The 27,210-nt window shown below is 46.7% G+C and overlaps 1 protein-coding gene across 18 annotated transcripts in view; it reads right to left on the bottom strand.

The window, feature by feature from the left end:
• Positions 1–27,210, bottom strand: part of UBR5 (ubiquitin protein ligase E3 component n-recognin 5) — a 2,064,863-nt gene that overhangs the window by 1,786,528 nt on the left and 251,125 nt on the right. For all 18 annotated transcript variants that reach the window (XM_086966085.1, XM_086966077.1, XM_086966080.1 and 15 more), the window contains 2 exons: positions 7,359–7,518; positions 6,733–6,882 (listed from right to left, as the gene is read on the bottom strand). In XM_086966085.1, coding sequence (XP_086822211.1) covers positions 6,733–6,882; positions 7,359–7,518 — 310 coding nt within the window. The remainder of the gene's footprint in view (positions 1–6,732; positions 6,883–7,358; positions 7,519–27,210) is intronic.

Raw genomic sequence — 27,210 nt, forward strand, 5'->3', positions numbered from 1 at the left:
AACGGGCAGTTCTATGGTTTGATTAATATGGAACTGCAACACCACCTTAGGCATAAATTTAGGGTCTGTACGCAGCACTACCCTATTAGCATGAATCTGTATGAAAGGCTCTTGAATAGTTAGGGCTTGAAGCTCACCAACTCTTCTTAGCGATGTGATTGCTACTAGAAAGGCTACTTTCCATGTTAGAAACTGTATCTCACATGAGTGAAGAGGTTCAAAGGGTGGTCCCATTATTCTGGTGAGAACTATGTTCAGATTCCAGACAGGTGAAGGAGGGTGTCTGGGAGGAATCACTCTCTTGAGTCCCTCCATAAAAGATTTAATGGCTGGCACCCTGAAAAGGGAAAGATGCTGTCTGTTTTGAAGATAAGTTGCCATTGCAGCTAAATGTATCCGGATGGAACTATATGCTAGATTGCATCTGTATAGATGCAACAAATATCATATAATGTTTTGCGTTGATGCATCTAGCGGATTAATGTCATTGTTGGAACAGTAAATGACAAATCGCTTCCATTTTGCCGCATAGCATGCCCTGGTTGTAGGTCTTCTTGCCTCCCTGATGATGTTCATACAGTCAGGGGGCAGGTTCAGGTAGCCAAACTATGACCTCAGGAGCCATATTGCAAGGCTCAACTGTTGCGGGTCTGGGTGCTGAATGTCTCCACGGCTCTGAGTGAGGAGACTGGGTGTGAGTCACAGTCGTTGGTGAGGCACCACTGAATGTTCTAGGAACGTGGTGTACCACGCCTGCCTTGCCCATGTTGGAGCAACTAGGATGAGCGTCATGGAGTGCTGCCGCAGTTTGCGTGCCACTAGCGGTATGAGCGGTGCTGGAGGAAAAGCGTACGCAAATCTGCCTGACCAGTTCATCCATATCGCATTGCCCTGAGACTGCGGGTGTGGGAACCTGACGGCGAAGGTTTGGCATTTTGCGTTTTCCTTTGTGGCGAATAGGTCTATCTCCGGATGACCCCACTGCTGGAAATAAGGTTGGAGCACCGAGGGATGTATCTCCCAATCGTGCATCTGATGGCTGTGCCTGCTGAGCAGGTCCACCATCTGGTTGTCCTTGCCTGGGAGATGTTCCGCCATGAGGAACATGTTTCTTTGAATGGCCCACTTCCACAAGCTCTGGGCTAGATGTGACAATTGTGGAGTGTGTACCTCCCTGCTTCTTGATGTAATACATGGCAGTCATGTTGTCGGTCCGGATCAGCACGACTTTGTTGCACGAATCAATTTGAACGCCTTCATTGCCATGAAGATTGCCATCAGTTCCAGCAGGTTGATGTGCATCTTCTGCTGCTGCTTCGTCCATAGACCCTCACTGTATAATGGAGGACATGCGCTCCCCAGCCATGGAGAGATGCGTCCGTCGTCAGCACTATCTGGGGTACAGGCTCTTGGAACGGTCGTCCCCTGCAAAGGTTTTGTGTGTTCCACCAATGCAGAGAGTTGTATGCACGACCGGTCACCAACACTAGGTCTTTGAGATGTCCCTGAGCCTGGTTCCACTGTCGTGCCTAGCACTCCTGAAGCGGACGCATGTGTAGCCTCGCGTGAGGGACTATGGAGATGCAGGAGGCCATCATACCGATCAGCTGCTTGAATACCTGCGCTGGGAGCGAGTGCTGGGGCCTGAATTTCTGAATCAGCAATAGCATGCTGTTGACTCTGGCAGAGTTTGGCTGCGCTGTTGCCATCAGTGTTTATTGTCGCACCTAGGTACTGTTATACATGTGTGGGTTGAAGATGTGATTTTGGGTAATTCAGTGAAAATCCCAGACTGTGTAGGAGGTGAATCGTGCGGGACATGTGGCTGGCACATTGCTGGGCTGACTTTGCTTGGACAAGCCAGTCGTCCAGATAAGGATAGACATGGATGTGTTGTCTCCGAAGGTGCGCAGCCACTGTCGCCAAGCACTTTAACCCGAAGTGACCCCGAAAGGCAGGACCTTGAACTGGTAATGCTGGTTGTTTATGGTGAACCTGAGATATTTCCTGTGTCCTGGGTGAATGGGAATGTGGAAATATGCGTCCTTTAGGTCTAGGGTTGCTAGGAAGTCCCCCTGACTGAGCAATGGTAGGACTTGCTGCAGAGTCAGCATGTGAAAATGTTCTGACAAGATGTACTGGTTCAGGGGTCTGAGGTCTAGAATGGACCGGATTGGGATTAAGAAGTACAGTGAGTACACCCCTGTACCCCGTTGTTCTAAAGGCACAAGTTCTATGGCCCCTTTTTGCAGCGTGCAGATGACTTCTTGCTGCAATAAGTGCATGTGCTCTGCGGACATAGGACGGTGCCTTGGGGGTATGTTGGGTGGAGTGGAGGTTAGTTCCAGACAATAGCCGTATTGGATAAGTTGTCTCAACCACCTGTGTGGTAATGCCTTCCCAGACTGGCAGGAACTGCTGAAGTCTTCCCCCGACTGGTGTTACATGGTCTGGGGGCAGTGACAAGACATCACTGTTTATTGGTGGCGGAGGATCTGGCATTATTATTTCCTCGGCCCCTGCCTATGGTGCTGTTCCCATGATATCCACCCACCTCTAGAGGCTCCCCTGTTACCGGAGCGATGAAAGGAACCGCCCCTGAACTGTTGTGACTGCAGAGCTCCCATGGATTTTGCTGTCTCAGTGTCTTTCTTAATTTTTTCTAGGGTCGTGTCTACATCAGGACCAAATAGAAAGTCAGGGTTAACTGGCTGATTGAGTAAAGTTGTTTGGATCTCTGGCTTAAAACCAGAGATGCGTAGCCAGGCATGCCTTCTAAGCATCACACTTGTGTTGATGGCCCTAGCTGCTGTGTCTGCTGCATGTAGCGCACATTTAATGGATGCATTTGAAATCAGCTTCCCCTCCTGTATCAGCATTTCTGCTCCCTTCTTATAAGCATCAGGCAGGTGTTATAGTAGCTGCTCTAACGTGTCGTAATGAGCCCTATCATTTCTGGCTAATAGGGCCTGTGTATTTGAGATCCTCCAAATATTTGCCCCTTGAGCCGCTACTAGTTTGCCAGAAGCTTCCAAGATTTTGGATTCTTTGTCCGGAGGAGGAGCATCACCACTTGTTTGAGAGTTCGCCCTCTTACGAGCACTAGCCACCACTAGGGAGTCCAATGGGAGCTGGCCCTTGGTGTACGTAGGGTCTACAGGCGCAGGCCGGTATTTCCTTTCAATCCTTGGGTTTACAACCCTTGCCCTTGTGGTCTCCTTGAAAATGTCCCAAGCGTGTTTAAGGACACCCTTTAGCATAGGTAATGTCTTTACTGATCTTTCTGAAGTTGAGAAAGTATCAAACAAAAAGTCTTCCTCCACTGGGTCAGCGTGCATTTCCACGTCATGGTTATTGGCTGCCCTTTCAATTAATGCGTTAAACGCAGCAGTATCTTCAGTAGGCGAGGTCTTGACGGCATAGGACTGAGTGTCAGGCGTGGTGTGTGGCTCACCAGGGTCAACAGGGTCGGTTGAGGTTCCTCTTGATCTGTGTCAATAGGATAATTACATACTTCCTCATTGTATCCCTCCCCCACATCCTCATTGGTACGTGTGGAAGAATAGGCATATTCTTGTCCATAGGACTCCACAGGTTCAAAAAGAACAGGTGAGGTGGCAGAATCCCTTTTCCTTTTGAGAGGGATCTTGTATGACTCCAAAGGATTTTCTGGAATGATCTTTCGTTTGTAAATCGTGAGCCTGCCAGAATCCGAGTCGATGAATAGTTTTGACGGATTGTCATAGGAGGGCGCTTGGAACACCACGTCCTCCTCAATGGGCTGATTTCTTGAAACTACCGACACCTTTCTGGCCATGTCGGCGCTTTTTTGTGGCTCGAACGCCTTAGGTCGAGCGGTTGGAGGCAGTCCGTACTTAATTGGTGGCGTAAGCATTGGAGACGAGCCGACCTTCTTTGAGGCCAGCGATGTCTTCGATCCGACCGACTTCGTCTGATCACTAGTCTGCTTGCGGCCTTGCGTCGACTCGAGCTCCCAGTGCACAGCAGAGATGCTCTTCTGCTTCGACGAGACATGCTCTTTCGGGTCGATTTTGCTCTTCGACTCGAAGGCCTTGCCCACTATTGGCTTGGAGGCTGGAAGCTTCGGATCAAGAGTCTTCTTAGCCTTGAGTCCTTTGCCAGAGTCGCCATCTTTGGACGTCGACGGCGTCAGTGCGACGTGCTGGACCGTAGATACAGGCTTCGGTGCCCCGATCTTTGGGCCGACGCCCCCTTGTGACCCCGAAGGGTCGATGACACTCTTTGATTTGATTGGAGCCGACGAATCTGAAGCCGTCGATCCGAGGACTGTCTTTAGCAGTTTCGGTTTCGATTTAGCATCTGTCGGTTTCGGTTAAGATTTCACCGCTGATTGTGGTTGATCGACCGAAGGCTCCCTAGAAATATTCTTAGCCGGGCCTTGACGCGGGGCTATAGAATGTGGAGTAAGATCTAGGCTAAGGCCTTCCGGCGATGCCTCGACCTGAGCCTTAGAAGGTACAGTGTCAGTATTGGGCCCCGCGACTGCGGGAGGGCCTTGCTCATCGCTCGAGTCGTCATTGACGGCTCCGATGGCCTCTGTCGTCTCCTACCTAGACGACGTCTTCCTCGTGGACGTAGTCTTCTTCTTCGTCCACATCATAGTTCGAGTCGTGCTCCGACGCAGGATCCGACTGTTGTTCAGGATCCTCTTCATAGACGCCCTTGTCGTCAGAAGCCTCGAAGATGTTCTCCGGGTCGGGCGCCGTTTTTTGCGCCGACTGTCTTGCGGCACGTCGAAGCCGAAGTGTCTTCTTTGACCGGAACTTAGAACAGGCCATGCAGCTGGCCTTGTCGTGGTCCGGGGATAGGCATTTATTGCACACTGGGTGCACATCAATGTGAGGGTATTTGGAGTTGCAAACGGGGCATCTTTTGAACGGGCTCCGTTCCATCGTCTATCGTTGATGGGGCCTTTGGTGTCTTAAAAGGCAAACGGCCTTCGACGTCCAGTTCGAAGAACTGGATCAAGTACGTGGCACCGAATGAAAGACAATACCGACGCCCCGAAGGCCGTTTGGCCTTGCGAAAAGTGTTTTATATCGATTCTGAACTTGAGTCAAGAAAGTACATCCGAACCCAATGGCGGAAAAAAACAATCTGAGGATGGAGAGAATGCCCATGCGCACTGTAGTCCAGGGGTGGAGCCACCTATCTCGAGATACTTCGAAGACTCTTCCAGGAACACAATGTGCAATCATCCGGACCCAACACTAGGCGGCGATCTATGCACAGATATGAATTCAGCAGCCCACATTCCTCGAACACTGGTTACCACTTTAGCTATGTGACAAGTTTGATTAACCCCTAGTTATAGCTTAACACAGAACCCAAGTATAAATGCTATACACTGCAAAAGAGTACTTCATTAAATGCTGAAGATTAAACTTATCGCACAAGTTACTACTTGTGTAACGAAAATTCAAATTCAAAGACTGCAAGGTTTCAAGTTCAAACGGTAGGAAGTAGTAGCAGAAGTAAAGTGGTAAGTAGTACTAGCTAAGTCAATACATTTCAATGTCAAAACTGAATATTTGGTCTGGCTCACTGATAAATGGGTCAAAGTTTAAGCATTTTAGAGGGCAAATTTAAGAAGAATTGTAAATTAAGCTATATAGACTGGACAGAGATTTAGGTTGCCATTTTAGGACTATAAAAACAATAGTTCCGCCAAATAAAAAAAGGCTATGTCTACTTTTTCGGTCAATCAACTATTTCTAAAATGGTTTGGTGAAAATTGTTAACTTGTCATACACTCAGATGTATGGTTGTGTGATGTTTTTGTGCTGCAAGTAAGTTGTGCACATTTTTTCAGTTTTCAAATGGCACATAACAACCATACACACATTTGTGCGTGTATATACACACATATTGGATGATAATAAAATGAGCATATCTAGCACTCAGAACCAATGTGCCTTTTGACACTGCACAGCATTGTGAGTCCCTGCAGAGATTACCTATATTTAGGTAAGTGGCTGAATAAATAAATGTCAATCTTTGCATCTCATCTTCTGCTAAAGCACCACACATATTTTAGTGCTGTTTGGGTTAAAGAACAGAGATTAACACTACTCAAATGTATTCAACATTCTTCTTTAATGAAAAGAATGGTAATAATTTAATGGGATAGTATGTTGCTCTGACAAACACAAGTTATCCGCAAGTCAGTTGATAGAAATTAATGTACAAAATAGTTCTATTGTGCTCCCTGGCTGAAGAGGCAGTAAACGTCCAGAACATTATCCTTTACCAAAATCCATACTATGGGCAACAACTGAACCAGTGACCTAAAGCTAAAATCCTCTCTACATGTATGTCAAACAAGTTAAAATCATCCAGTCCCATAAACTAAACTTATTCTGCAACTATAAGGACTTATTCTAAAAAAATGTGTCACTAGAAATTAAAATACCTTAGTTAAGCACTGATAATTTAGAAACATCTCTGGATGCAGAATTTAAATTGAACACATATACAACATACCAATTAAATACATTTCACAACAGTATTGTTTATTCAAAAAGCGAGGCTAATGCATGGAGTCTATATCTATGTTCAGCAAAGCCATGAGCAAACACATTGGCATACACAAATTTAATGCAAAACCAGCAAGCTGCAGTTAGTTCTAGAAACCTCAGCACTAGCCCTCTGCAAGGCAAGGCACTCATTAAAAGAAAGATGCAGAATTACCTCGGGATGAACCTATCCTGGAAAGTGAAGAACGCCGGAAGGAGGGATAACCAAAGTAGCTAATATCTTCTGAAAACATAGCATCAGCATCAATAATGACACTGGGGTGAGCAGAATGAATGTCAGCGTCCAGCAGAGACATTAGATCCTCTATAAACACAAGGATCATAAGTGATCAACCAATCAAGTAAAACATAATTGCCAAAAGACACAACGCATGCATTTATTATCACTCAAGGATGCAGCTGGGTTAGCAATTACATTGTTTCTCTAGAAAAACAGCATTTATCACATTTAAAATCCTTGCTGGATTTACAAAGTGGCAAACTGCAAATACCATAGATCATTCCACTAGACATTTTATTGCTCATCCTATTTAAAAAAAAGTGATGCAAATAGGGATTGTGTATTCTTAATATGTATAAATCATTTCAATGTTGTATCCTGTGCACAATGTGTTTATCATTTATTTTATTTTAACCGTCAATTGAAAAAGTTGACTTGCACAGCAGTTATTTATAAATATTAACCGATTCACAATTTTAGGTTAATTTATAAGTTTATACAGAAATGCAGGAGTACAAATATCCTACTATGAAAGCAATTAAGTGGAAGGATACACAAACCTCCTGGCAAGTAGGATTCACTTGCTGTGTCATCACCATCATCTCCATCTTCATCATCTCGACTTAACAAATTGTTTACTGCTAGATTTACATCAAGATTAGTTCTCTGAAGTTCTCGAATTATCACACTTCTTGATTTTCCTTGTAAAACGACTTGTGCCTGTACAAAACAGAGCAATATTTTGATTATTTTTATTCTGAGGCACCAATGGACAGTAGAGAATTTACATCTCAGATTTATGTGAACAGCAAAAAAATTCTAACATTCGTACATTTTTATTTCGGTACTGTAGCACATTTCTCACAAAATGAAAACATTTAGGTGGACTGATAAGCTGCAGGGAAGTTAACAGAAACAGAACCTTAATAGGAGGAGGGCATTAAGAGGAGTTCTATCATTCTACCTTAACATCTGAAATAACATATGGACTACTCTTTTTCATTATTTTTCATGGGGGTCAATATGCACAAAATGGGGTGAAATTAACCACTGGATACCAATTAAAGGTTGAGGTGCAATCTGTCAATGGTGCTAAATGCTTACTACTGGCATGGTGGTCAAATTACTACACTTTTTTTTGGAGGGGGGGGGGGTGGGAGTCTTTATTAGAGTTTCTTCAAAATACATTGGTTATAAGTGCAATTTCACCAAACAAAGAGGTAAAGTGCATTATATTCATTTGTTATGCTGGATTATAACATTAAAGTCAAATTCCTACACTTAACACCTACTAGTTTATATTTTTATCAGATGTAATAGAAGAATTCCAAAATCTGAACGTGAACAGCAGAGTTGCTGAATTTACTGGTGCATGGGTAAATGCAATGCTCAGTTATGCCACTTATGTTATGTTATGTTATGTTTATTGCTACACGAGCGCAGGTCGCGCTGACATCTAGCTCTGACAACTGGTGTTTTTAAAACTCCCTTTGCCTATCTTTGTTTATTTAGGTTTCTTTAAACCCCTGATTTTAATCGCCGCTCCACTGGGCTCCTGTCCCCTCACCCGCATTTAATTTTGGAAAACACACCGCCATTTGGCGGGTCCGGGTTCCGGGGCTGAATCATTTGCGGCGCCATCTTTGTTTGGGGTGAGTGTGTGTGTGCGCGGGCGCCATCTTGGAGCGTCCCGACGCTCGAGTGGATGTGGGAGACGCCTATTTAAGGCGGACTTGACTTTTCAGGCTTCCTGTTTATTGCTACACGAGCGCAGGTCGCGCTGACATCTAGCTCTGACAACTGGTGTTTTTAAAACTCCCTTTGCCTATCTTTGTTTATTTAGGTTTCTTTAAACCCCTGATTTTAATCGCCGCTCCACTGGGCTCCTGTCCCCTCACCCGCATTTAATTTTGGAAAACACACCGCCATTTGGCGGGTCCGGGTTCCGGGGCTGAATCATTTGCGGGCGCCATCTTTGTTTGGGGTGAGTGTGTGTGTGCGCGGGCGCCATCTTGGAGCGTCCCGACGCTCGAGTGGATGTGGGAGACGCCTATTTAAAGTCGTCCTCTCCCGCGCAGCGGGATCGCGCAGCGGGACGCCGTCGCTTAGCCGGAGTCGTGCCAGGGTCCAGCCCGTCTGCGCCCGTCAGCGTCCCGGAGGCGACGGGCAGGACTGGGCTTTTTATTTCGTATTTAGCTTGTGTATGTGAGCATTATGCTCCACTACTCGGGATCGGAACTTCGCTCCTGGCAGCATATTAATGGCTCCTGCCGTACGGTGTTTCCTGCTCGCCACAAGGGCAAGCATTGCTGCCCTGAGTGTGGCTGGCGCCCGCAGAAACATCTGGTCGGTGCGCCGCAGAAGGCGGCGGTCAGCGCTAAACATCTGGGCCTACTGCTTAATACTAGATCTCTTGGCCGGCATGCTCTGGACATATTTGATCTGCTGGAGTCAGAAAAACCTTTGTTTCTGATGCTCACCGAGACGTGGCTCGGCGAGACGTCCAACCCAGATATTGCCACTGCTATTCCGCCCGAGTATAACATCTTCAGGCAGGACAGGCCAAAGGGGCGTGGAGGTGGGGTTGCACTAATAGTAAACAAAATGGCCACCTGTACCATCATCCCCTCGGACGCGATTAAGGATTGCGAATCCCTTGCCTTTGCCATTGTCCTTTCACCACACCAATCGATGAAGGGTCTTCTAGTTTATCGGCCGCCAGGGCCCACGGGCTCTTTTTTCGAAGAGTTCCAGTCGGTGACCTCTTCCCTGTTACTCACGTCGGAGCATTGTATTGTTGCCGGGGACTTTAATGTCCACATGGACGTGGAAACGGATGCCAACGCGATTAAAATGTTGGATGTCACAGCCCCCCTGGGCCTGGTTCCCTATCATGTTGGACCGACCCATGAGAAGGGACATACTCTAGACTTGACCTTCTCTACGACCCCCATAGAGATGCTGGCTCCTATCCAGGTGCTTTGGTCTGATCACAGGCTGGTGAAATTTTATTTCTCGGAAGTTAGGAAGCCTTCCGGTGCCCCCCGGCAGACTTCCGTGGGATTTAGGGCACTTCACCGGGTTACTCCGGAACTGCTGGCACAGTCTTGCGCGGACCATCCCTGTGCTTTAACGGGGGACTTAGAGGAGGATGTGGAGCGATTGCAGGCCTGGCTCTCAGAGAGACTTAATGATCTTGCTCCTCTGAGACCCCTCCGCAAACCCGAAAAAGGTGCATCTGCCCCTTGGTTTACGGAAGCATTGGCGGCTTCACGTCAGCAATGCAAGGTAGCGGAAAGAGCATGGCGCGTGAAATACGACGCGACGGCGAAACTCGCCTACAGGTCTTTGGCGAAAGCTTATCATCGGAACATCCTCTCGGAGAAGAAGGCTTATTTCGCGAGAAAAATTGAAGCTGCCTCCAATTCCTGTAAGGAGCTTTTCGCCATTGTGCGGGAGTTTACTACTTCACGCGCGGCACCAACTCAGACTCCCCCTCCTGCGCCTTGGGTCAGGGCGATTGCGGACTTTTTCACCTCTAAGATCCAACGGATCCAGGACTCCTTCCCTGTGCTGGAGCCTGAGATGCCCGGTCGGGCGGAGAATGCCGCTGTTACCCTGCCTAACGCAGGTGTGGCCCTGGCAGCCTTTCCTCCTCTCTCGATGACTGCTTCATTTGACCTGATGGCTGGGCTTAAATCAGGTTCCCCTCGGGATGCCTGCCCCGCAAAATTTCTGGCTAAAATGGCAGCTGTCATTAATCCACTTGTGAACCCCCTGCTGAACTGTTCTCTTGCACAGGGTGTGGTTCCCCAGTCCTGGAAGCAGGCAATGATTATTCCCCTGCTTAAAAAGCCTGGTCTGGATGTGGAGGTGTTGGCGAATTATAGACCTATCTCGCTCCTGCCGGCTTTTGCGAAGGTCATTGAAAAGCATGTGCATAAGGTGCTTGCCGATTACTTGGAGTCCCACGACCTACTGCACCCCACCCAGTCGGGTTTCCGCGCCAATCTTAGCACCGAAACAGCTCTCCTGGAAGTCTCGGAGGCGATAAAGGAGGTGCTGGATTCGGGTGGGAGAGCGATGCTGGTGATGTTAGATCTGTCGGCGGCCTTTGACACCGTCCCCCATGAGGGTCTTCTTGCAAGACTCTCAGAGATTGGTCTCCAGGGGACGGTGCTCCAGTGGTTTCGATCATTTCTGGCAGGCCGTCGACAAACGGTCTGGGCTTCTGCTTGCTCCGCCGAGATGTCGCCATTGGGTGTCGGAGTTCCTCAGGGCTCAGTACTGAGTCCAACTCTATTTAACATCTTCATGACCCCTCTGGCGGCACTGGCGGAGTCTTTCGGGGCTCAGATCGTTTCCTACGCCGATGACACCCAGCTCCTCTTCACCTGTGAGAGGGGTGCGGACTTCGATGGAGGTAGGATCCAGGGTTGCCTTGAGGCTGTGTTTCAGTGGTTCCAACATAACAGCCTCAAGTGCAACTCAGATAAATCCGAGGTCCTCTTTTTTGGGTGCAGTTCGGACCCGGACTGGAAAGTGTGGTGGCCTGAGAACATGTTTCCACCAGCAAGTTCGTCCCAGGTGGCAAAAAACCTTGGGATTAAGATCGACAATGGCCTCACACTACGCTCACAGGTAATCGGTCTCACTGGCACCTGCTTTGGCCTGCTCCGGATGCTACGCAAGTTTCTTCCCCTGTTATCGGAGGAACACAGGAAGATCACGGTGCAGGCGATTATAGGCTCGAGAATTGACTACTCCAACGTCCTCTATCTCGGCCTGCCAGAATACCTGCTCCAACGGTTACAGGTTGTCCAGAACTCGGCAGCACGTGCCATCTTTGGACTATCTCGCCGTGCCAGAGCCTCGGGCCTCCTGGAGGCTCTGCACTGGCTTCCTGTCCGGAAGCGGATAATTTTTAAGACTCTTACTCTGGCACACAAAGCTTTGCACGCCTCCGGAGCAAAATACCTTCAGAAAAGGCTGACCTTTTACCATCCCGCCAGGTCGCTCAGGTCAGAATCCTTGTTTCTTGCTGCGGTTCCTCGTGTGAAGAGAGCTCGCATCGGAGGTCGCTCTTTCAAATTACTAGCGCCGCAGTTGTGGAATAAACTGCCTGTGCCCCTGCGCAGCACTCCTAACCTGTTGGCTTTTAGGAAGGGGCTCAAAACCTGGCTTTTTACCTCTTAGTTTCTGGCCCTGTTAGGTTTCCTTTCTCTCTGTCTTTTATTTTCTTTCCCTGTTGTGTTATGAGATTAGTGTGCAATTCAAAGCGTCGGGACACTCTTTCGAGTAGCCGCACGCTATATAAAACCCCGGTATAACATAACATAACATAACAGAAAAAAAAAAAATGCAATGCTCAGTTATGCCACTTATCTCCTGTAAGTAACAATTTCAATTAATTTCATGAAGCCCAAAGTGAGAGGCATTAAAAACATCTATGCCTACCGAAGGATAAACACCACCCTAGGGAAGCTGATGAAATAATTAAGTACTGCCCCCATTACAGAGCAGAGCTATCAGGCAAAGCTTCAAAAGAAACAGTTTTAAAAAGTTACAGTTTTGCCATTAACAATAGTAAAAGTAAAACATTTATGGAAGTTTTATAAATTATAGTGAAATATTGGAGTGGAGTCTTATCAATTTTCTTTATATTAGTGTCTTACTTGGCATCAAGATCTAACATATACATTACAGTGAAGTCAAATCTAATGTCACAACATCAACAAAATGTTGCACCACGAAGTTCACTTCATAAATGCATGAACAATAACCCATGGAGAGATACCATTACATAGTCAGCTCCCTCAAGCCCAGGGCCACGCCCCCCCTCCCGACTAAGCAGCAGGGCCTACCTGCTAAAGCATTACTAGGACCTCCAGAGGGCCTCCCCAGCTGGGACGATTGCGTCAATGATTTAAGCATTGGAGCACGAAGGACCTACTGTACATGAACCTAAATTGCCCCTTAATCTGGACTCAGGTTGCTGTGGGAGGGAACTAAAGTAAAAGCATACTACGCTGGCCCCTAGTGAGGGTAAACAAGCCATCCCCCGCCGATCTGAAAGATTCATGATCAGAGCAACGCAGTACATACAGGCAGCTGCCGAGGTTTCCCTCCCACTAGTAACCCCCAACGAGCCCTACGAACATTTAAAGTGCGACAGCAGAGCTGGTCACGTTGGGGGCGTGCTCGGGCCGGTGGCAGCGACTGGGTCGAGCCACAAGCATTGGGTGGGGCAACTCGAGAGCACAGCCTGCCCCACTGCAGAAACCTGGATCAAACCTGCAGAGAATTCAATTCCAGGCACCGGGGCTAACCCTCGCACCCACAACAGGCCCCCGTAACATCTCGATAAAGCCCTTTCAGATTGTTTCCTGGAACCCCATCTATCCACAAATATAGTCGTTACTGTCATGACTGCAGGACACAAGCCGCTAGCGAACGGCAGACGCGGCTTGTCCCAGCGCTGGAGCATGCGCAGGCAAGCAGTTCCAGAACTCAAAAGGGTGCCGCGCCCGAAGAACACTTTGCATTTTACCAGTCGGGTCGTCTTCCGTCCGTTTCTGGATCTTCTCCAGTGCTTCCGGGTCGGCGAGTCTTTGTGCCTCCAGCTTCACCCTAGTAGTAGCATCTACCGGCACTCTGGGTTTCCTCGTTTCCTGCTGCTCTCTCGTCGCGGCGTCCACTGGTACTGCCACCTTTGTTTCCTAGCACCTACCCGCAAATCCTGCATCATCTATTTTACAGTAGGAGATTAATACCCAGTGTTTCAAACATTGTTTCTTTTTGCCTCTGATCCCCATAATGAGGCTGGTTTTCGAATGTAATGATAGAGTAAGATGTTACTCTCTATGTTGGCAGCCACAGTTTTTTGGGTATGTAATTCCGGTTGCATATGAAATCCCTAAAATGCTAATTTGGTTAAGGCCATGATTTGTAGAGGTCTTAGTTTTCTTTTGTCTGAGGTTTCCAGAAGTAAGGGGCATTTAACAGTTTTGTTTTATTTTGCCAGTATCAAGATTCTCCTTATAGCCGCCCCAGCTTTAAAATAGGTAGGCAATATTATCACATTACAGAGCATGTATTTCCTACCAACAACATGATGTCAGTTTATGTTTCTTTATTTGTCTCCTTTTGTGTTTAGATGTTTATGTTCTACCATTCACCCCAGTTATCGGTTCACATGGAAGAAGGGAACTCTAAAGGTAGATACCATATCCAATAACAAGAATAGTAATTACAGCATAAGGATTACTCTGTGTAACTTATCTCTTCTCCTGTTCTTTTCCTTTCTTTTCTACAGAACATCCTTTTTGAAGCTCTAATTTGGTACAGACTGGGGTGAGACGTGGGACCGTAGTGTTTTTCCCTCCTTGTTTATTCCCTTCTTCCCCTGGTTACTGTTTGTACTTTGACCACGTTGGGTATAGCAGGTGATCAGATGAAGTAGTGGATCTTATCATTTGTGTGACGTTCCTGCAGAAACGTGAGTAGGTCTTACAGCTACAAAGGGGGGGAAAAGGTTCGCAACCTTAAGGACATGCTCTTAAAGTCAACAGAAGGACCAGGGGGTGATACACTTTCGAAGCCGCCCCTTGAAGGGCCGTCTTGCGCTGGGGTTCAGGATGAGCTGATCACTTGTCCCTGTCTGGAATCGCTATTTGTCTTGGTAAGTGAAGATCTTCAGTCCTTCAGGAAGGAGTTCACACAGGAACTGAAAGAAACCCAGTGTGACCTAGGGGAGAGTGTCCCCACGCTGGAAGACCATGAAACAAGCAGGGAGGAAGAAATAGAGCAACTCCAGCAAGCAATACTTCGCCTCAGGGAGCAGCACATGGTCCTCCAAGCCCATACAGAAGATTTGGAGAACGGATCATATTGTGATAACATCCACATACGAGGGGTCCCATCTGGGGCTGAAGGATCAGAAGTCACCTCCTTCGTGAAGATACTCTTCAGATCCATCCTGGAGGCTATCCCTGAAGTGGACATCAAGCTCGACAGAACGCAGAGAGTGGGCCCCAAGCGCTTGGCCAAAGCCCCATCGCCTGATATTCTCACGTGAATACATCATTTCCCCTTGAAGGAGCGCATCCTAATGCGGGCCGGAGATAAACATCTCTTACTATATTCAAGGCTACCATCTGGTCCTTCATATCAAGGCTTTGCAGCCATGACCCTCCAGAAGCGTACAGCCTTCCGCCCTATCACCGAGCACCTCCGTGCAGCAGGAGTAAGCTACTAATGGGGTCATCCCTTTAGCATAATCTTCTGCCATGAAGGGAAACTACACCAAATTCGATCATTGGGGGAAGCACGCTGGACTTGAAGGGAGTCCCATCTGTGCCTATGCGGAGCGAGAAAAAGGAATCAGACAGTATGAGCAACCGGGGACGGGGGGATGCCGGAGTCTCCCCGGGCGAGCATGCCCAGACCCTTACACAATAGCCAGAGGAAAGCAGGCAGTCACAGACTCACTATCCAGAGCATCTTCAAGGACGGCAACACCCTGAACTACCCGGGGCTTACCTTTTGGGGTCTTACCCTCCTCTCTGCCCCTATTCTCTTTTCCACCTCTGCCTTCTCACACTGCTTTAGCTTTTTTTTGGGTGGGGGGGGGGGGGGGGGGGGGGGGGGGAAGGGGCACACCCATGAACGCCAACTTGTGAACAAAAATGGGTTTATTAGAAGTGGACTTTACATTTACTCATGCTAGTTTTAACTTCTTGTTTTTTGCAGCAAGTTTGGGCACTTTATTGTTCTTTCTTTGGGTTGGACCTGGGAATTACCTACACGAGCCTTTGATCTCATTGTCCCCTAACGCAATGCATATCACCTACGTTTTCCACATGACTTCCTGGATGGCTTTGTGAAGAATCTCATCCCTGTGCCCAATGCCAGACCAATTGAGAGTTCTCACACTGGATTTTAAAGGCCTTAATCATCCCCTGAAAAGAAGCTCTATCTGATCATACCTGGAGCATTCAGGGGCACACATTTGCCTACTACAGGAGACACCTTCTCCCTCACGATGAGCATAGACTCTGCTCCAAACATTTCCCTCTTGAGCAAAACAGCAGGAGTGGCCATCGTGGTCTCCCGACACTTTAGGGGCAAAGTACTATCCAAAGACGCCGAACTAAGCGGAAGAATGTTCGCATACTCACTACAAATGGTCTCTAGAACTATGACAATAGCCTCTATATACTCACCTAAAGAAGGGCAATAAATATTCCAACGTCAGGTGGTGAGAGATCATGGGGACCCAAAACTGCTCAGTCCTGGTGTGGGGGATGGGGGGGGTGGGGGTGGCACTTAAATCTAGTCTTCGACAATGATCTGGTTAAATCTGCACAAAGAAATGGCCAGACAAATGCCCTATCCAAAGGGGGGGAAGCGGACTGGCTAGAAAACATGGGGCTAGCCGATGTCTGGAGGAACACCCACACACAGTCCAGAGATTACACATATTACTTATTCAAGCATAAAACCTACTCCAGGTTAAACTATTTCCTGGGCTCACACAAACTTACCTCTCGGGTACAAGGAGTCATTATTGAACCCCGATCCCTGTCTGACCATGCGGCCGTAGTAGTTACAATTAAAATCCCAAAACATAGCATTAATCCCAAAACATGGAACCTGAGAGATAGTCTCTTGCAACGAGTGTGTAGGTCAAATCACTAGAGCTATGGCCATCAATGACAACCCGGATACTGCCATTTCCATCAAATTAGATGAATTAAAGGCAGTGGTCAGGGGTACTGATCTGTCAAGTATGCGTCGACCTTAGTCTCTGGAGGAACCACTTTTGCTCATGGTTTGGAAGGATAGCTGCAGTGCACATGGCAATTCTACCCCGGTTCTGGTATCTATTCCAGGTCCTGCCAACCACCACCGGGGTCTCTACACTCCCTGCGGGTCGATCTAAATCGCTTCGTCTGGGCCGACAGGCACCCCAGACTCCGCAGAGACCTAGCTTATAGGACCCAACTGGAGCACTATTTGGGGGTTCCGGACCGTGTCCGGGTACTACCAGGCCACCCAACTAAGAATCTTTGTGGAGTGGTCATGCGCAGAGTCTGAAAAACATTGGGTCTTTATGGAAAGGGTGCTTGAGGGCAACCCCTATGGAGGATACCCTTCCTCCATAAAAACGTACTGCCCCCAATTTATATATCTCCTCAATCACCAAACCAGCACTAGTAATATAGGATAGGGTGGCGACTCTTAGGAATTTCACTTCCTTCCCCTCCCACATAGTAGGGAATCACGATTTTACACCGACCGTAACTGAGCAAGCGTTCCACTGCTGGAACCAGACAGGATGCAGATCTGTGGGACACATGTTCGACACGGATGGTCCAATCTCGTTCAAATCTCTTTGCCAAGAGCAAATACTCCCTGAAGGTGAGCGCAGGCATAACACCCAGATCCGTCACTGGGTGATGCAACCCACAACTAGTTCAGGGGCGCCTTACTCCATATAAACGCTGGCTGTTTATTAGCATGGCAAGCACACGTCTTGTCATCCATCTGTAAAGGCTCCTAAGCCAGGAGAGCAAAACCACCAAATCCCCAGGTCAAAAGCGAAAGGAGTCTAAGATTGGTCGGGAGTGGTTGCCGAAAGAATGGTAAGACATCCACAACTGTGCTCAACAGATAGGCCGTAATGACCCAAGCATCGAATCAGGAACTAAGATCATAACATTGGTATCTCACCCTCAACAGACTACACAAACACATGCTATCTAGATCACCCAACTGCTGGTGCCAATGTGGATCTCCTGGCACACCACTACACATACTTTGGGAATGCCAGAAACTAGTTGTGTACTAAGCACAGGTTCTTAAGGACAGACACACACTTACCTTCCCAATAAAGTCCAGCAGAGGCAGACAGATTGGGCTAGCACTACAGGCAGTCACTCTGAATATACTAGTGCGTTGGGGTACAGAGCATTCATCAAGGATGGCTACATAGACTGTGGTACATAACGGGGATAGAGTGAATAACCCTCACACTAATGATTCAAGGCTTATCATTCCCTTAGCTCTGGAGGCCCTTCTTAAACCTCTTGACAGAATTTCGCAAACTCGCACGCCCTAAATACTTACATCTACTTCTCCTGACGGAGGCCAAACAGCACTAGGACGCTAATTCGGGGAGGGATGTGGAGACAGTGGCATGTTTCTTATTTACTTCTAAGCGGGATCCGGGTCCAGGAGGGTGGGGGGAGTTAAGGGGTTACTATACAAATTTATTCATCGCAGCCTGTGGTTTACAGGCCATCAAGCCATCACTGTATGTTATAACTACAATAAAGAACTTTAAACCATAAGTAGGACCTGTGAGAGGTTCAGTTCTCAAACATAACTTCAGCAATAAAATGAGCGGTCTCATTACATTGGACTTTTTTGGGCCTAGTGCCTTGAATTGGACACATCTGTTCTTCCTTAATTTGAAAATTGTGAAGTGACAATACCTTTTTCCAAAATAAAATCCACTCTTGTAAGAGAGGCTAGTTCACTTGTTGAAGCAGAAAAACCTCAGCGCTTATAATGCACAGGTTTTTCCCTAAAAACTAAGGCGGCTCGAATCCATAGTAATAACACACTAATTTAAGAACAGAGTACAAAGTGATGTAACTGAACTGTTAAATTATAAGTTACATCATATTTTGTATACATATAAATGGTTTTGGGGCGCTAATAGGAGTATTAAATATTCGTGAAATGTGTGACAATTGGTGAAGTGATGACGAATGGCAAACCTAACCAAGAAACAGTATTCCAAATTGGCTTCTTCCCATTTCAGAATTTCATATTTTGCTGATCTGTGTATACCTAGGCTTTCCTGTTTTCAGTTTCTATTTTTGGTAAATTCTGGTGGGGTTTTTTCAGTGTTTTCAATATCTTAAAAAACTGTTATCAGTGTTTACACATTTTCTCGCCATAAAAAAAAACAGAAAAAGTGTTTTTCCGGTGTTTATGGAACTTTTTGCCTTTATTATTGCTTGCTTTCTGCACTGAAAGAACATGGTATATGAGGTCCAAATAGATTTATGCAAATTAATCTTATTGTAGTACACCATACAATACTTCTTCAGTGAGTCTTTGGGTCATGTGCGCACGCTCTTTCCTTCCCATGTAAGCTTCTGTGAAAAGGCCCTATCAGCATTCTTAGCCCATTGGGCTGAGAACCATCAGCTAAGGGACACAGTTGGGATCACTTTCTTTGATTCCACATAAAGCAGAAAATGTTCAATATCTGCGTTTTAGTTCCTATACATTGGAAACCAGTGCACCAGAAGGGACTAAAAAGTCAATAGCATCCCTCATTAACTCTTAAGATTGTAAAGATGCTTTCAGCATACCATCTAACAAGTGGCAAGGATCTACTACAGGGAATCACTTCAGCTCGGGTATCTATTTTGACAGGTCATCACACAACTTTTTTATATACGTAGCTGAATCACTGCAAATACAAACAATATAACTCCAATCTTTGTTGAACTTGTAAAAAAACCTTTTTTGCAGAGCATTACAAGTAACATTGCGTTCCATGTTTTCCACTATCCCAGATGCTTGCTGATATATATATACTTGTCACTATACCTTACATTGAATGTTTAAAGCCTGAGGTGTTGGCAATTCACCTACTATTAATACTGTCCCACTAGAAACTATGGTCCAAGGGTTTTTACCCATTCTCTGTGGGTAAATGTGATGACACATATTAGGAAAGATTTTTATAAAACCAGCCATATTACCTATCGCTGAAAGAATCAAATACAGCCAAAACATCAAATATGAGTTTGATATTTCCTGATTCTTTATAGTTTATAAAATAATGAAACTAGGCCTAAAACATGAAACCAAACCCTGCATCTTTAGACCAAAGCCCACAAAACTGAAAAAGTAAAAGGAAGAAGAAACAATATTTTAGTGGCATCCCTAAAGAACAAAACTCACGCAGAATAATGTTAGCCAGTCTTTCTTACTTCTACTTGTATAACAAAATTACATTGTATTGACCCCTTCAGGAAGAAAAAAATGACTTTCACTCTCTTTTTCCTTTCTTTGAATGGCATTTAGTTTGTGGTTGTCCAGGTGTTTTTTCAGTGTTTATATGTTTTCACCAGTGAGGGCTATTTTTCTTTCAGAGGGGTTTTATCAGTTATTATAGGTTTAAACCTAAAACCCCACAGCCTATGTATACCCTACTTCCAAGGACTTAGGACAGCACCCTGTGCGTGAGCCAGCACTTTTAAGCAGCATGCAAATACAAGCAAACAAGTTCAGAATAAACTCCAGCAACCTAAGACAGATGAGGGTTACTCATGGACAAATGACAGAATAAGAGAAACATCCGGGGAGAGAAAAGTAAGCAGGAGTCAATCATCCAGAGAGGGAGGGTAAGGGGACAGAAATGGTAAGGGGGAGAAAGGGTAAGGGGGGGGAGAAAGGGTAAGGGGGGAGAAAGGGTAAGGGGGGGAGAAAGGGTAAGGGGGGGAGAAAGGGTAAGGGGGAGGGAAAGGGTAAGGGGGAGGGAAAGGGTAAGGGGGAGGGAAAGGGTAAGGGGGAGAGAGAAAGGGTAAGGGGGAGAGAAAGGGTAAGGGGGAGAGAAAGGGTAAGGGGGAGAGAAAGGGTAAGGGGGAGAGAAAGGGTAAGGGGGAGAGAAAGGGTAAGGGGGAGAGAAAGGGTAAGGGGGAGAGAAAGGGTAAGGGGGAGAGAAAGGGTAAGGGGGAGAGAAAGGGTAAGGGGGAGAGAAAGGGTAAGGGGGAGAGAAAGAGAGGGAGAGAAAGAGCGAGAGAGAGAAAAAGCGAGAAGAGCGAGAAAGAGAGAAAGAGAGAAAGAAAGAAAAAAAGATATAGATATGGAATATGCTACTTACCAGAATGCATCTGTTCTTGGCATGTAGGGCTGCTGACATTCATATCTGTGCATAGATCGCCGCCTAGTGTTGGGTCCGGATGATTGCACATTGTTGTCCTGGAAGAGTCTTCGAAGTATCACGAGATAGGTGGATCCTCCCCTGGACTACAGTGCGCATGGGCATCCTCTCCATCTTCAGATTGTTTTTCGCCATTGTGGCAGAGATGGAGTATGATACAGTAAGTCATGTCCATGGTAAAGTAATATTGAATGCTACAGCTGCTACGGGCACCGGGGAGGAGGGTGGGCGATATGAATGTCAGCAGCCCTACATGCCAAGAACAGATGCATACTGTAAAGTAGCATATTCCGTTTGAGGCATGTGGGCTGCTGAATTCATATCTGTGCATAGAATGTATAGCAGTCTCTCCCCTAGCGGTGGTTGCCCGTGCCAGCTGCAGCAGTCTGAAAAAGAGTTTTGAGAAAAGCCGGTCCTACAGCTGCTTGGAGTGTACATCTACGCAGTAGTGTTTGGTAAATGTATGTATGGTAGTCCATGTGGCTGCTCTACATATTTCCTCTAGAGGAATGTTTCCTAGGAAAGCCATGGATGCCCCCATTTTGCGTGTGGAATGCGCTCTTGGGGGAACTGTTAAAGTGCGTTTAGCTTTAATGTAACATATTTGGACGCACTTAACTATCCATCTAGCTAAACCATTTTTTGAAATAGGGTTGCCTTTGTGCTGTGGTGAAAAGGCAACAAACAACTGTTTTGTCTTCCTGAAATCTTTTGTCCTGTCTATGTAATATAGGAGAGCTCTCTTAACATCTAGTGTGTGTAGGGCCCTTTCAGGTACTGACTGTGGATTTGGAAAGAACACTGGCAGTTCTATTGTCTGATTGATGTGGAAGTGGGATACCACTTTTGGCATGAATTTAGGGTTTGTCCTAAGCACGACCCTATTTGCGTGAATTTGAATGAATGGCTCTTGAATAGTTAGGGCTTGCAGCTCGCTAACTCTTCTAAGCGAAGTAATAGCTACGAGAAAAGCCACCTTCCATGTTAAAAATTGTATTTCACACGAGTGTAAAGGCTCAAAAGGTGGTCCCATTAGTCTGGTTAAAGCAACGTTTAGGTTCCAGACAGGTGAAGGTGGGTGTCTTGGGGGGATCACTCGTTTGAGGCCCTCCATGAATGCCTTAATTGCAGGCACTCTAAATAGTGAAAGGTGCTGCCTGTTTTGAAGGTAAGCCGCTATGGCAGCTAAGTGTATCCGTATGGACGTATAGGCTAGATTGCAGCGGAGTAAGTGCAAAAGATAGAATATGAGATTTTGAATGGACGCGTCTAGTGGGTTTATGTCGTTGTTGTTACAATAAATGACAAAACGTTTCCACTTTGACGCATAGCATGCTCTTGTTGTAGGCTTTCTTGCCTTCCTGATAATGTTCATGCAGTCAGGAGGTAAGTTGAGGTAGCCGAACTCTAGGACTTCAGGAGCCAGATTGCAAGGTTCAGCTGCTGCGGATCTGGGTGCTGAATGTCTCCATGGCTCTGCGTTAAGAGACTGGGTGTTAGTGGTAGTATTTGATGAGGCACCACGGAAAGTTATAGGAACGTGGTGTACCACGGTTGCCTCGCCCATGTGGGAGCAACTAGGATTAGCGTCATGGAGTGCTGGCGCAATTTGCGTGCAACCAGCGGTATCAGCGGTGCTGGTGGAAAAGCGTAGGCAAATTTGCCTGACCAGTTCATCCATATTGCATTGCCCTGAGACTGCGTTCCTCCCCATTTCTGTAGGTAGTACATTGCATTCATGTTGTCCGTCCGGATCAACACTGTTTTGTTGCACAGATGTACTTTGAAAGCTTTCATTGCCATAAAAATTGCCATCAGCTCTAACAGGTTTATGTGCAGTTTGTTTTGCTGCGTGGTACATAGGCCCTGTACTGTGTGGTGGAGAACATGGGCTCCCCACCCTATCAGGGATGCGTCAGTCGTTAGCACAATTTGTGGTACAGGCGCCTGGAACAGTCGTCCTTTGCAAAGGTTTTGTGGTTTCCACCAATGCAGAGAGTTGTATGCACGACTGGTCACCAACACTAGGTCGTTTAATTATCCCTGAGCCTGGTTCCACTGCCATGCTAGGCACTCCTGCAGCGGACGCATGTGAAGTCTTGCGTGAGGGACTATGAAGATGCACAAGGCCATCATCCCCATCAGTTACATAAACACTCGGGCTGGGAGTGAATGTTGTGGCCTGAACTTTTGGATGAGCGTTTGAATGCTGTTTATTCTGGCAGAATTTGGTTGTGCTTTCGCTGCCAGAGTGTCTATTGTTGCTCCCAGAAACTGCTGTATGTGGGCAGGCTGAAGATGGGACTTGTTGCAGTTCAGCAAGAAACCTAGACTGTGAAGGAGGTGAATAGTGCGTGACATGTGGCTGGCACATTGCTGGGCTGACTGCGCTTGTATCAGCCAGTCGTCCAGATATGGATAGACATGTATATGCTGTCTTCTGAGGTGTGCAGCTACTGTCGCTAGGCACTTGGTGAACACCCTTGGGGCTGTTACCCCAAAAGGGAGGACCTTGAATTGGTAGTGCTGATTTAGAATTGTAAAACTGAGATATTTCCTGTGTGCCGGGTGTATTGGTATATGGAAATATGCGTCTTTGAGGTCTAGTGTTGCGAGGAAGTCTCCTTGACGCAACAGTGGCAACACTTGCTGCAGAGTGATCATGTGGAAATGCTCTGATAAGATGTTTTGGTTTAGGGGCCTGAGGTCCAAAATCTGTCTGAGGGACCCGTCCTTTTTGAGGATTAGGAAGTACAGAGAGTACACCCCTGTACCCTGTTGTTCTAAGGGTACTAGTTCTATGGCCCCCTTTTGTAGCATGCTGATGACTTCTTGCTGCAATAAGTGTAGGTGTTCTGCGGACATAGGACGTTGTCTTGGGGGTATGTTGGGCGGTGTGGAGATTAACTCTAGGCAATAGCCATGCTGTTTAATTTGCCTCACCCACCTGTCTGTAGTTATGTTTTCCCAGACTGGCAGGAACTGCTGTAATCTTCCCCCGCCCGGTGTTACATGGTCTGGGGGCAGTGACAAGAAGTCACTGTTTGGTGCTGGTAGCGGATCTGGTGTTATTTCCTCGTCCTCTACCCCTTGGTGTTATTGCCACGGTATCCACCTCTATTGTTCTTGTTGTAGGTGTTTTGCGTGTTGCCTTTATTGTAAGAGGTTTGCTGTGTTGAGGCTCCTGTTGAGGCTCCTCTGTTGCCGGAGCGACAAAAGGAACCACCTCTATATTGCTGTGACTGCAAGGCACCCATAGACTTGGCCGTCTCGGTGTCCTTCTTCATCTTGTCCAATATTGTGTCCACATCAGGACCAAATAAAAAGTCAGGGTTTACAGGTTGGTTGAATAAAGTGGTTTGAACTTCATTTTTAAACCCAGAGATGCGTAGCCACGCATGTCTTCTGAGCATGACACTGGTATTGATAGCCCTGGCTGCTGTGTCTGCTGCATTTAAGGCGTTAGATATGAGCTTTCCCTCTTGTATTAGGAATTCTGACTGTTTCTTATAAAGGTCTGGTAGATGTCGGAAGATTTGCTCCAGTGTGTCATAGTGCGCCCTGTCATACCTGGCTAACAGGGCTTGCGTGTTTGCAATTCTCCATATGTTAGCTGCTTGAGCAGCTACCCTTTTGCCTGAAGCATCCAAAATGTTGGACTCTTTATCTGGAGGTGGAGCTTCGCCAGAGGTTTGTGAATTAGCACGTTTACGTGCATTGGAGACAACCAAAGAGTCTAAAGGCAGTTGTCCCTTAATGTATGTAGGGTCAACCGGTGCTGGTCTGTATTTTCTCTCTATCCTAGGATTAATGACCCGTGCCCTGGTTGTTTCTTTAAATATGTCCCCTGCATGTTTAAGCACCCCTTTTAGCATTGGCAATGTTTTGATGTATTTTTCAGAGGTGCTGAAAGTGTCGAAGAGGAAGTCTTCATCAATGGGATCTGCATGCATCTCCACATGGTGATTATATGCTGCCTTTTCTATCAGTGCGTTGAAGGCAGCTGTGTCCTCTGTAGGCAATGTTTTAACAGGGTATGCAGTATTGTCTGGAATTGTTTTAGAGTCTCCAGGATCTACAGGGTCAGACCATGGCTGAGTTTGTATGTCCTGGTCATTGTCAGCCGGATAATTGTACTGGTCATTGTCCTCATACTCCCCATAGTCATCTGTGCTTGTGGGAGAGTACATATAAGTTTCCTGCACATACGGTGTGATAGGCTCTAAGAGAACTGGAGATGTTGAAGTGTCTCTTTTCCTTTTTAGAGGTATTTTGTATGACTCAGCGTAAGTGTCTGGTCTGACTTCTTTTTAATAGGGTAACCTTCCCAGTATTGGGGTCAACATACAGTTTGGACTGTTCTTCAGCTGACTGGTCCCGTTCCGCAGGTGCTTTAGCTCTTTCCCACGATATGGACTTTTTTGGCTGGGTCGGTTCGTATCCGGTACTTTGTTCGACCGTCCTCGGCTTGACGTGTGGAGGAAGTCCGAATTTTATGGGTCCTAGAGACTTTGGTTGTTCGACAGTTTTAGTAGACTGTATGAACTTTTTCGGGGCTGTGGTTCTTGATCAGACTGTTTTTGGTTGTTCGATAACCATCCTTTGGCCCGGTGTTGACTTTGGAGCTTGCTGCTTCGGAGCGATGTTTTGTTGCCTTGGTTCGACTGAGCCCTTCGGCTCGATCCTTGATTTTGGCTTGAATGTCTTTGTGTGCACTTGCCTCGGTTGGTCGACCTGTAGTTTCCGATCGACAACCGTTGTCCGTTCGAGTCCTTTGTTTGTGTTGCTTGGCGTCGACGTCTATGTCGTCGGCTCGATGGCCTTCAGCTTAAACGCGGACATGGGTGTAGTGGCTCTCGGCTCAACAACCCTTGTATGCGAACTCGACGGGTCGACAACCTGTTTTTGTTTGGTCGGCTTAGACGGATCCGCCCTATTCGGTCCGAAGAATGGGATTTCTATCAGTTTCGGTTTGTGTTTAGGTTCTATCAATTTTGGTTTCGATTTTCCCAAAGTTTGGTAATGTCGCACCGATGACTCTTGTATTATATTCTTAGCCGGGCTTAACCGCGGGGCTATAAAATCAACGTTCTGATCTTGGCTAAGGCCTTCCGGCGATGCCTCGACCAGAGCCTCCGGATTTGAACCTGCAAATATATTGGGCTCCGTACTCACGGTTGGCCCAGCGTTCTCGCTGGAGTCGTCCTCGACGGCTCCAATGCCTGGATCGTCGTCCCCTACCTCGATAAGGTCTTCTTCGTTGTCGATGTAGTAGTTGGAGTCATGTTCCGACCCCTGCTCCGACTGCTGATCCAAGTCTTCAGGCTTGACGACCTCTTCGTCGTCTTCAAAGATGTTTTCTGGCTCAGGCTCTGACTTCTGTCTGCCTCGCTGCTAGTCGAACCCGAAGTGTCCTTTTTGATCGAAGTTGAGCACAAGCTAAGCAGTCGGCTTTGTTGTGTTCTGGAGATAAACACTTGTTACAGACTGGGTGTTTATCAATGTGTGGGTATTTAGAGTTACAGTTGGGGCATCCCTTGAATGGACTTCGTTCCATCGACGATTGGCCTTGGTGTTGAAAAGGCCACGCGGCCCGATTCGACGTCCTGAGTAGAAACAACAGGAATAAAGTTGTTGGCACCGATCGAAGAACAATACAGACACCCCGAAGGCCCTTTGGCCTCTAGAAAGTTTTTAATCTATTTCCGAACTACGAGTAACGACATCCGAACCCAATGGCGGAAAAAAACAATCTTAAGATGGAGAGGATGCCCATGCGCACTGTAGTCCAGGGGAGGAGCCACCTATCTCGTGATACTTCGAAGACTCTTCCAGGACAACAATGTGCAATCATCCGGACCCAACACTAGGCGGCGATCTATGGACGGATATGAATTCAGCAGCCCACATGCCTCGAACATATATAGATAGATATATATATATATATATATCCAAAGAGAGCAAGATAAGGCACCTAGACAGAAGAAATGAGTGTAGCAAAGAGCAAGAAGAACAAATATAGATGGCGCTATCTAACAACTGCGTATGACAGACCAGAAGGCAGACAGAAACGAAGGGCTAGAGGAGAGCGCGATTTGAAAAAACCAAGTAGACAAAAACAAGAGGCAGTTAGACAGGCAAACCAAGACAGATAAAGAAACCTACCAAATGAGGGATGTAGGAAGATAGAGTGAGAACAAGAGATAACCTATCCATGCCTGGCATCCAGAGAGAACCTGGCATTTAGAGACATTTTCAGAAATCCTACTGACAGCTGTATGCCATTCATAATTCTTTTCTCCCCAGATTGTTGCATTTTTTTTGTAAAATAAATTTCTTTTGATCGTCATAAACCTCAGATAAACAGGCGTGGTACATATTTTAAAAACAGCTTGTTCTTCAGCACATATAAGCGCAGTCAAAATCACAAGCACAGCACATTG

Source organism: Lissotriton vulgaris, chromosome 4_1 (genome assembly GCF_964263255.1).
Source record: "Lissotriton vulgaris chromosome 4_1, aLisVul1.2, whole genome shotgun sequence".
NCBI lineage: Eukaryota > Metazoa > Chordata > Amphibia > Caudata > Salamandridae > Lissotriton > Lissotriton vulgaris.